This window comes from Antrostomus carolinensis, unplaced genomic scaffold (genome assembly GCF_000700745.2).
Source record: "Antrostomus carolinensis isolate BGI_N321 unplaced genomic scaffold, ASM70074v2 scaffold13677, whole genome shotgun sequence".
Lineage (NCBI taxonomy): Eukaryota > Metazoa > Chordata > Aves > Caprimulgiformes > Caprimulgidae > Antrostomus > Antrostomus carolinensis.
In genome coordinates, this window is record NW_010329600.1 from 7532 (window position 1) to 18872 (window position 11341).

At 43.2% G+C, this 11341-nt stretch overlaps 1 protein-coding gene across 1 annotated transcript; it reads left to right on the top strand.

Annotated features, from left to right (window-relative positions):
* Positions 1-1051: 1051 nt before the first annotated feature.
* On the top strand, positions 1052-8560 carry LOC104528590 (melatonin receptor type 1C; the record flags this gene model as incomplete). The annotated part of the gene is made up of 2 exons (XM_010172640.2): positions 1052-1138; positions 7452-8560. Coding segments are annotated over 2 exons (956 nt in total), but the record flags the coding sequence as incomplete, so codon positions are not given.
* Positions 8561-11341: the final 2781 nt, after the last annotated feature.

Here is an 11341-nt window from a genome sequence, read left to right on the forward strand (position 1 = left end):
GATCTGACTGTATGCTCTGCCTGTCAGCTGCCTAGGAATCGGTTGCTTGCACATAGCTCCTTTCCAGACCAGAAACACACTTTAACCAGCACCAATAGCAAAAGAGTGTTATTAAGTCCATTAAGCCTGAGTTCCCAGATTCTATTTTAGAATAGTAACAGATGGCAAATGGTGGCAGTACAGCCGGTGGGACCAGGAGAGGATGGATGCTAGTTTGTCATTTCAGTGGCTGCTGGCAATAATTCACGTGTATGTTTATACAGGGCTTTTCTTGTTTCAGAGCACTTTACAAACCAGTTGATAAATAAAGGGCTTGGAGTTAACGTGGGCTGGTAGAGCTCATCTCTGTGCTCGTGTGGCCAGTGTGTGAGGGCAAACATAAGGGCACCAGCCTGCACTCCCTACCTGCCTGGATGGGAATTAGGCAGCTGCTTAAGATCACATAGCACCACTCAGCAGGGATGTCAGGCAGAAAAGGAGGGTAAATAGCTAGAATTCAGAGAGTGGCACTTGTAGCAAGGGTGTCAAGTGGGAGTTTGGGTACCTGGACTCTCCTGTGACTGCAAGAGGTTTTGTTTAGATTCTTCCCAAAGACTTGCTATCTCCCACAAGAAGCTGCCATAGGGAATAGGCAGCCATCAGCCATGCTGTCCTTGCAGAGTCAGACACTGCAGCCCAAGCTCAGCTGGCACCAACGGAGGTGCTGAGGCTTCCTCTCGTGCGGTGCAAATTGGAGGGTGGCCCCAAGTGCTCCTGCCTGTGACACTTGCTCTCCATCAGCCTTGCTGGCATGTGTTGTGAAGGCAGACGGTGTTTCCAAGCCCATCTTTACCCCAGGCAATTTGGAAGTGATACAGGGAGGAACTGAGATTTTAAGTTGATTGGCTTGCTGTCTGATAGCCTTACTGCAGGCTATGGGTTTGATGGATATAGCAGTTAAGTGACAGGAGTCTGGGGCACATAACCCAAAGGGATATTTTTTTAATAGTTTTTTTTTTGTATATATTAAAAGCCAGATCAAGACTACCACTTATTCCTCCTCCATTACTAGTAGATCTAGTTGCCATAATTGCATCCAGGAAAAATACCATACTAACAAGAGCTAAGATTAGAAATCCAGAAGAATTGCAGCATCCTGGTTTTCCTTCATGCGAATGGTCAGGACTTCCAGGAAAACACAGGAAGAAGTCATTAAAAGACACAAAAAGGATCAGAAAAAGGTATTTTCTAAAAAGCTGATAATTGCTGGAGGTAAGTAAAATGTCAGCTTTACAGTTTCGTTTTTCTTTATATCATCTTCACATCACCTTTTTGGGAAGGTGTGCCTAAGCTGAGCAGGACATTTTACGATTAATGTGGAGTCACAGGAGGAAACTTTCCAAACAGTGTTTTTCTAGGATGGTCTAAAAACTTTGTTTTGTTTTTAAAATAACTGAAACTCTGGAAATGACTAAGTTGCTCTCCCCTGGTTCCAAAACAGGGCCGACCCCTCTTTAAATGTCCAGAAGAAGACATAATTAAAATAATTTTTATTCAGTTGAGAGTGAATGTCCAGCTACCATCTGCGTCACTCCAGGGGAAAAATTGTGTCCTTTCTGTTGTTTCCACTGTAATGGTAAGTGATATAAAGAAAGACACGAACTCATGCGAGCAGGGCTGGTCTCTGATTTCCAGCCTATTTCCACAGACTTCTGAGCTCAGATATGACTCTGAATCAGTCCGGCCTTAGCCAAATGAAAGTTATGAACCTTTGGGGTGGAAACACTGCAAATGATTGCCCTTCACTGCATTCAATTAGAGCAGCTGAAGGCATGGCTCAAATATGTTTTTCACAGCAATACAATTAAAAAGATCATGACCTGAAAGTAAGTCTAAAATCCAGTAATCCAGTCCTCCACCTGGCAGTGTGAGCAATTCCTTTCATTAACCATCAGCCAAAATAATATATGGCACACAACAAAATAAATGTAATTGGAGTGTTGGGAAGCTGGTCCTTTCTACTTCACTGAATACTCTGAGGTTTTTCTCCTCCTCCTGGAAGCAAGTGTTTCTCACAGGTCCAGAGGGAAAGGCAGCTTTCATGCAACCGTGGTGATATACTGATGAGATGGCTAATGAAACTTGCAGTTGTGATGCCAAAGTGATGCCGAAACATGTGGTCACAGAAGAGTGCAGGAGGAGGCTGAGAGTTGGCTTTGCAGGCTGCCTCCCGTTCAGCCTTGACCTTGCTCCTGCACGGATGCAGGGCTGGCACAAGGCTGGGAGCAGCACTGAGCACCCACAGTTTTCCCATAGGGAACAATACAGTGAACAAGGTAACGGTTGGTAGCCCGGGGCATAGTGCTGTTCTCTGGCTTCACAACTGTGCCGGGAGGTCTCAAAGGACTTTTGCCAGGAAAAAGGTAAATTATTCTGAAGTGTTATGCTTTTGTCTAGGACCTTCACAGTGCCCTTAAATTGGATATTTCCGTGTTCTCTAGCCTTATATACTAAGGATGCTGTGGGCAAGCAATATCTCCTGTCCTGTCTGTTCATTACCCTCTATATCATTTTATGCAGCACAGTCAGAATTTGAGGCCAGCTGGAAGCCCAACTGCACTGTCTGTTTAACTGCAGGAAACCACGTTTGATCCCCCTCTGAATCCTGATGGAGTAATGATAACAGATAATTGACTGAATGCTTTTTCCTTTCTTTTGTTTATTTCTCTCTTTCAACAGACTCCCTAAACACACAAATAAAATCCTCAGTTAAAATTTGTGAATTAGTGAATTGATCAACAGGTATTTTATTTTTTCCTGTTGCCTGGATCTCAGGGAGAGTTTCTCTGATTTTCACTTGTGCTCCCTTGTCAAACATTTCAGTTGTCAAGATGGTTAAGAATACAGTGGGCTGCTGTACAGGTACGTCAGACGCAACAGTGCTTATCAGAATGCTGAAAAGAGACAACAGTTAAGAGTCTGGGATTTCTCATGTGCTGTTTTGTTTCTGCATGAAAGGTGTTCACGGTGCCCTGGAAGCCAAGATCTTGGATGGAGCAGTGAAATGGGTTGTAGTCCCCTATAGAAAGATGATTCTTAATGCTTTTTGATGGTGCAAACCCTGTCTTCCCTGGAGAGATCCTTTAGAGTTTGTGATGTAAGAAATGCTTGTCAGAGTGAAGGCTGCAGGATCAGGATCCCTCAACACCACAGCGTTATCATCTGTTTAAATTACAGCAGGATATGATCAATATGATTGCACACACTCAATGGTATCTTTATATTATAAATAGAACAAATTTTTTTCTGGAAGTGTTTTCTATGAACTGCCACTTAATTTGTAGAACTGAGCATGCACTTCACATCTGCAGGCTGGAGGTTAGTGAAATACACGCAAACGCACAGCAAGTGGCAGGTAAAAACAAACAAGAAAAGGAGGATATCAAAGCTAATAAAGAGTCTTGTTGAATGCTGAAAAAAGCTTTTACGACTTTAGCTTTTTGCTTGGGGCAAACAGCACATTTTGTTTCTGTTTTGCAGTGAGCATAAGCTTTGGAGGGTTAGACAGAGAGCATTAGGTTATGGTATATGGTCATCAGAGGCTTGCCTTACAGTCATGGCCCGTTAAATTGTTTATTGAACTTTATTATATATTTTTCTGAGGTTGATGTGAGTCTTAATTCTAGTTTATCTCCTTGTAGACAGGAGTCTTGAGTTTTTCATAAAACCTGAAAGAACAAACATAAAGTTTAAGATGCTTTTTATTATAAGTCATAAATAGTAAGATGTCAACACAAACATACCAGCCACCCCAGTCAACTTTTAGGATTGTGTCACTGTGTATCTTAGCACATTTTTCTCAACACAGGTTTTTATACCTGCTGTTCTACAGCTGTCAGCTACTCTGCAGCCAGACAGACACCAGGATCTGATTTTGCTGCTGGGAAGAGGTTGGGACTGTGGGGCGACTGGTCATGCAGTGACCCCTCATAGAACTCGTCCATCATGTCCATGGGTCAGCTTCTCACCTGCTGGGCTTGAGGCTGTTGCATGTCGTTTTGTTTCCCTCAAAATGCTGTGCTGGGCACTGGCTATTTGAGAGCAACTCAGATGCCTGCAAGGTGCCTGGCAAGAAGGGACAACCTGGACGGCAAAGCCCTCTTTCCTCCTCAGTTGGAGCTGGACTCTGCCAGGTGAACAGAAGTGGATCTACAAAATTGTCTCTTTGCTCTCTCCACCATTCACATTTCTTCATGTATGACTCCATAACTGTGAGACAGAGCACAGTGGCACACAAACTAATTTATACTAAATAGAAGTTAAAAATAGGACAGAAAATGTGAAAACTAATGAGAAAATACAGTCACATGACCACAAAGACAAAAAGATACATGTGCAAATAGTGTCGCAGAAGCAGATGTTTTTAAATTTGCGATGAAGTCTTGCTGGTAGTATTTATGGGCAGGACTCCTTTGTTTTATAGTGGACAAATGTAAAAAAATATAGTGAAAGTTATTGTCAGGAGTCTGCTTTTTACCTTCCCTGAGAACCACACATTAGGTGGCTTCCCATTCTGCAGTGTTTTTGGGAGGGAGGGTCCAATCTCATCCTCTGTAGGATAAGGACACAAGCCTTTGGCCTCAAGTCCCATCACACTGTGGTCTCATAGCAAACCAGAGATTGCAAGGCCAAAGCAGTTTTCAAAACCAACCTGTTGTTATTCAAGAGGCTAGTGTTTATCTCAAGTTACTCTTATTTTAATAATTAGCCAGTGGCCAGTTCCCATACTTTGAAGGGTGTGTTCTGCTTTGGAGGCATGGAATGTGCCTCCTTTTCAGTAGTCAGTCGTTAAAAATGCCCTGATTTTCAGGACTGACTGGCAAATGGCTATTATATGGATCTGACCTTCACATTCATCTCATCAGAAGAAAAATATGAAGTTGATCACATTGCCAAATAAAATGGAAGATGGGTTTGTTTCTGTGAAATAGTACTGAGTGAACCTTTCTGACCTTATTTTCAGGGACCTGCCACCCTGCCGGGGTGATAGGCCTTCCAGCTGATAGGAGAGCCAAGGCTGCTAGTTGAAAGCAAAGAGCAGAGGATGGCAGGTTTGCTCTCCAAGTAAAGGAGGAGATGATTAATTCCTGTCTTGATAAAACCATCTCATTTTCTCCCCCGCTGGAGCAACATGCAATGAAGTGGAGTCAAAATAATACACACAATACTGTGCTCTTAGATTTAATCCAAGCTACTATGTCCATCCTGTGAATATTATTTTATAGATTTTTTTCTCCCTATATTCTTACTTCCTCCCAACTCTTCAAGTTAGTGAAGAAAGACTGACAGAGACTGCTCTTTTCTCCCAGCAGCTAGCAATGATGTGAGACTAATAATTTTCCCTATGATTTTGCTAAACTTTGGATTAAATCCTCTGATGTACTGTCTTAAGTAGGAAATATCCAGCTTTGTTCTGCTTTGCCTGATTCAGAACTGGATGGTGAGTGTAGCTGTCTTTCATCCCCAGCAAATGCAGAGGCTTGCTCTCTGACCGCCTGTGTACACAAATGTGTATCCATGTGGGACAGGCCCAGAGAAGAGGGAGGGTTGTGGTCCCATCAGTGGAGTCTGTCTCCAGCATCCTCTGAAGTCTCCTACCTGGGTTACTGATACCTCTCTGTCTTTTTTTTGCTGTCTTGAAAATAATTTTGGAAAACATTTCCAAAAGGAAATTCTGGTGTTGGGGACATATTTTGCTTTTTGTTGAAGTGGCATATTTTTGGTCAGAGGAATAGAAGTTTTGCTGCAGAAGAGTATTCCCTGTCTAGGGTGCCTGCATGAGCACTAAGCCTGGCTGCAGGTGGTTCTACCTTTGACAGCAGGCATAAATAGAGTTAATTATATGGGGAACAGGTTCAGTGACTGCATTTTAAATAGCTCTAAGTAAGGTATTAATCAGCAAAAAAGCAGCACTAAGGCACAGCAGCCACAGAAGTTATGTGCTGTGGTAAAGCTGTCTGTGTGAAATCGCTCTCTAAAAAGATTTCAGCATTTCATATGACCTCTGCTAATATTTATTTTAAAATGACGCTTTGTGTCAGCTGTCTCAGTTCCACACTGCCTTGGGCTGTTCACAAGTCTTGACTGTTTTCCAGTCAGCATGAAGTGAACTCTGCTGCCTGATATGAACTGTTGACTTGTCCTGATAGGTTTTGTTGGCAACAAACACAGCAACGAGCCAACTGCAATGGCAATGCAGCCGTGATTTCTGCCTGCCCTTGGGTGTATTTTCCAAATACTGAAGCCAGTGACCTAGCTGAACTGAGATCTCAGAATCCCTTCATGGGCATTACAGAAAAAGATTGCTTTTTGGTGTTCTTTTCATACTATCTGATAGATGGCAGGATATGAGGGTTTGAAGAGAAGGTGCAGGTGTGATCGGTGGGCTGGGATGTTGCCTGTAACACATAGGGACGTAGGTGTTAACACCTTAAATGTGTTAAACATAGCATCTACTGGTACTCTAGTAATATTTTCCTTCCTGCCACTGCAGATATACCTGAAGGTAGTAGAGTTGGGAAAAACAACTGTTTTTTCTAGTTTGCTGTCTTCTAACTGTATTGTTGAGCTCCTCCTGAAATGTCAGTTTGTCTAACCATCAAAAAGCTGAATTTTGACAGATGTTCTTTTCAGTATTGTAGCTGGTCCTGTAGTTACACCACTTCCCAAAAGATCTCAAGGTCCCTTTCTTAATGCACTCCCCTACTCTGACTGGCAAACTGAACAGAAAGGCTTTCTGCCTACCTAAAAATACACCACACTCGTAAAAGGAGCAGTAACTGCTGTTAGGAAGTCATTGGTTGCCTGGGTCACTGGAGGCTGCTCCATACAGTTTAGCCAACAGGTGTTGTTCCATGCATGAACACTGCAGAAATTCTGGTGAAAATACACCTGTTCACGTGCAGCTGCTGTCAGTGCAATGAATAAACCACTAAAAACTTAACCTGCCTGCTCCAATTCTTTGGCCCATGATGGACAGAGCTTAGTGTCTCTATGTGTTATAGAGAGTATTGTGTCCTGTATAGTACTTAAAGGAACAAAGTTTCCTGCAGGATAGAGAATGCTGGGTTGGCTGCCTGGTAACTGCAGTCGTGCTGGCTGATTAACAAGGAGAGCAAAATCCTTCTCTCCTACACAACTTAGGGAACACAGAGACCTGACACACAGCCATAGCTGAGTTAAGGGTAACGCCTCCAGTTCAGAATTTTCTTAAGAAGGAATATGCAGGTTAATCATGTCTAGTTATTCTCCATCACTCACTATCAGAGCAAAGTCTTATTTCCTAGGGTTTCAAATCCAAATGGAGAGTAAAGTAAAGCCTGTGAGAAGAATTAGGCCTAAAGAGGAGTTCTGAGTTGCAAGTCGTCTATCTGGACCTGCACTAAGCTCTCATGATCTCTTCTTTTTTGTAGGCAACATCTTTGTCGTCAGTTTGTCTGTTGCAGACCTTGTAGTTGCGGTTTATCCGTACCCTCTGATTTTGAGTGCCATTTTCCACAATGGATGGACCATGGGAAATGTTCACTGCCAGATAAGTGGGTTCCTGATGGGCTTAAGTGTCATTGGGTCCATTTTCAACATCACGGCCATCGCAATCAACCGCTACTGCTACATCTGCCACAGCCTTCGGTACGATAAGCTCTTCAACCTGAAGAACACCTGCTGCTATCTCTGCCTGACCTGGTTACTCACAGTGGTGGCAATTGTGCCAAACTTCTTCGTTGGCTCCTTGCAGTATGACCCCCGGATTTACTCCTGCACCTTTGCCCAGACAGTGAGTACATCATACACCATCACAGTGGTGGTGGTTCACTTCATCGTCCCACTATCCATCGTGACATTTTGCTACCTACGGATCTGGGTTTTGGTGATTCAAGTCAAACACCGGGTGAGACAAGACTGCAAGCAGAAGCTCAGAGCAGCTGACATCCGGAATTTCTTGACTGTGTTTGTGGTTTTTGTTCTTTTCGCTGTGTGCTGGGGACCGTTAAACTTCATTGGCCTTGCTGTTTCGATTAATCCTTCAAAAGTGCAGCCACACATTCCAGAATGGCTTTTTGTCCTGAGCTATTTTATGGCCTATTTTAACAGCTGTCTCAATGCTGTGATCTATGGGCTTCTTAACCAGAATTTCAGGAAGGAGTACAAAAGGATACTGCTGACACTCCGGACTCCCAGGTTGCTGTTCATTGATGTGTCCAAAGGTGGGACAGAAGGGGTGAAAAGCAAGCCATCTCCGGCCGTAACAAACAACAACAACCAAGCTGAAATACACTTATGAGTCAGAACAGTACTATTTATTGTGGATTACAGTTGTATATATAATATATAAGAGCCTTTCTATGTGTGCTTTTCACAGCTGGTGTTGCTGGGCCCCTCATGCAAGGAAGGAGTCTGCTCCTCGTGCAAGGAAGGAATCTGCTACCTTTCATGCTTAGTTTAATGCTGCGACATCCAGGCTTTGAGTAAGGATTTTCAGAATGCAAATGACTGATCTTTATAATTTTTTATTTTCCCTATGCTGTCTTTCACCATGTGCCTAATTAATTGGTTTGGTTGCTTTTGCCACAAGCATGCCAATACTCTTGAAAAGGGAAGTGTTCAGAGTGCATGGGGAAATGCAGTTATGCTTGAAATGCAAATTTTAAGAGCTAGAAAAATCGACAGGTATTACAAACAAACATTTCTCCCATCCCTCTGAATTCTATCTTTTTAGCATTAACGTAACCCTAACTACAGCAAAGTGTAAACTGTGTGACTTTCACCTTTTCAGTGAGGTAACAGTATTAGCCAGCAGGCATACATACGGGCACGATGATTTCCACAGCGTATGTATTTGTTTTCCTTTTTCTTTTCTCTTAAGGTTTAGAAGCTAACTTGGGCTAGATGTGAGGCAGGCAAAAGCCAGACCTAGTGAGTATCTGATGCACTCATTTTAATTGAAAATCTACAGATATTAAGTACTGTTGCACTTTCCTTCCCAGGCCATGAGTAAGAGTATTAACATATGACATCATCCAATTGCAGGAAGATACTAGGAGCCTGATTCTAATTTAGGCAGTATCATGTCGTGGCCAGCATTCATTCCAAATGTCTTTCAGAAATCCCTGCTATATAAACATCATAAAAAAGATGAACACAGCAGAGTCCCATCTGTTTAAAGCAGATGCTGGCTTTTAAGTTCCAGTAATATTTACACTTGCAGACAAAGGGAGAAGGGGAATGGTTTGTTGCAAACATGTCTCCTTTTGCCCACCATATAACATACGTTTGTTGGGGGGGCGAGTGGAGTGGAGTGAAAGTGGAGAAGTTTTTTCCATCTTATTCATGTACAAAGCTGTAATTAATTGATGGGGCTGTGAGAGGAAAGCTACTTAAGCATGCTCACACATCAGTTCTCAGTTAAAGTCTGAATTCTCTTATCTTTGTCATTGGAAACCATTTCCTGAAGTGCAGGGAAGGCCAGTATCACATTAGAAACAAGCACATGGGTAAAGATAAGGCTGTTTCTTTAATGAAGTTTGGGGGAGGGTGATGGCAGCTGTCTGTAAATATGACAACTTTTTTTTCCTTAGCTTCATTGTGAATTCATCTCCTTCTGGATTTAAAAGTGTGGATCCTGCTTTGAAACAGTCTCATAAAATGAACAGGTAAAACCCCCCTAGTGCAACTCTACTTTCAAGCTAGCAAACCTGGCTTGGTGCTGCTGTACTGAGGGGCACAGCAGGAGCTGTGCAATGGAAGGAGCAGGTCTGCACCCCGGGGGTCTAATGAGGACAGCAGTCAGCCCTGCTCCTGATCAAAAAGTGCAGTCTTCTCTCTTTGATCATAGTCAAAGCAGGACTATTTCCCAGGGCTGAACCCTGGATCACAGAACCAGACTTTGCAGTAGCCTGTAGGTGCCTAGAGATGGTGGTATGTAGGACTTACAAAAACTCTGAGCAGGCTAAGTGCCTAATCATTAGTGAAGTTAACAAGCCACTTGTGCATTTCTTGCTGAAAGCAAACAGTTCTGAATGTCCTTTCTGATGATCTTTGGGTGGAAGAGGAGTTGAGAGAAATTAAGTCCCTTTATGAAGTGAGCCAAGAAACATTGCATGGCACGTTGCTTCAGTGAGGACTGCAGTGTGTGTGCTGCCACATGATGGAGGTCGCTGCAATGCAAGGGGGGACTCCGCATATATAGGGCACCCTGGTGCTTCATGGAGTTTCAAACTTGAATGTCTCAGCCACTTCAGATGATTATTATTTTAAAACATACTGCAGCCAACCTCCCATAATAGGAATCAAAATGAGTTCTGTTTTGCCCTCTTAATCTGCCTGAGCATGGCCAAATAAAGGTATCTTGACCCTCAGAAATAATGTGGTCTGTTTGCCTTCCAGCAAAACCAGTCTGGATGAATTCACATCGTTCCATGCAAACAAAATAATTTTGAGTCAAACTTGGACAAGAAAAGCACCAAGGAATCCATAACTGTAGGGAGTGTTTGTCCCACCATGCCAAGGAGATCTTCCGTGTTCTGTGACTAGTCTTCAAAGTCATTTGCGATTAGCCACAACAGTGTTAGTAACAAACACATTAGCAAATTATTTTAAGCATCTAGTGCCAAGCCAAATATACGCCTTTAAGACAATCGTGAAGAATCTTGTACAGGTTTGCCAAATGTCTCAAATACTTCACAACTGGGGTTTCATCTTATGGATCCTTGTCTTTTTAACTGAATGTTCAGTGAAGGCAATGTGGTGTTTTTTTCTTTAAGCTTGTATTTGCACTATTTCTTATTTAGGCTCCAAAGTAACAGCCAGTGAACATTTGAACCAAATGAAGTAAGCCAAAGAGGTCCCAAAGAGGCAAGCTGCCGGAGTCTCTGCTAACACCTGGTAGGAAGGGAAGTAGTAGGAGCATGATGGGGAATCTCCCCAGGACTTGCAGAGAGCCACCACTCAACCAAACTATGCAAAGGGACTGGGGGATCTGCTTGTCTTCTACTGTAGAGTCTGAGCCCAACTCCTGCCCAGATCTTTGCAGAGGACAGGCCAAGTACCTGCTGCACTAGGGTTGGATCTGCGATGTACCCTGCAGGGTGGGGTTGGATCTGCGATGGGCACCATCCATCTAAAGCACAGAGAACTTGCCCTAGTATGACCCATTCAGCAGTGGTTTGTGTGTCCCAGTATCAGTGCCCAAGAGGAGGTGGGATGATTCAGCCGCCACGGTTGGTGTCCTGAGCTCAGTCCTGCTGGAGCTGAGGTCTGCGATATGAAACATGAAAAGCAGGGAACATGACTTCAAACACAAAAC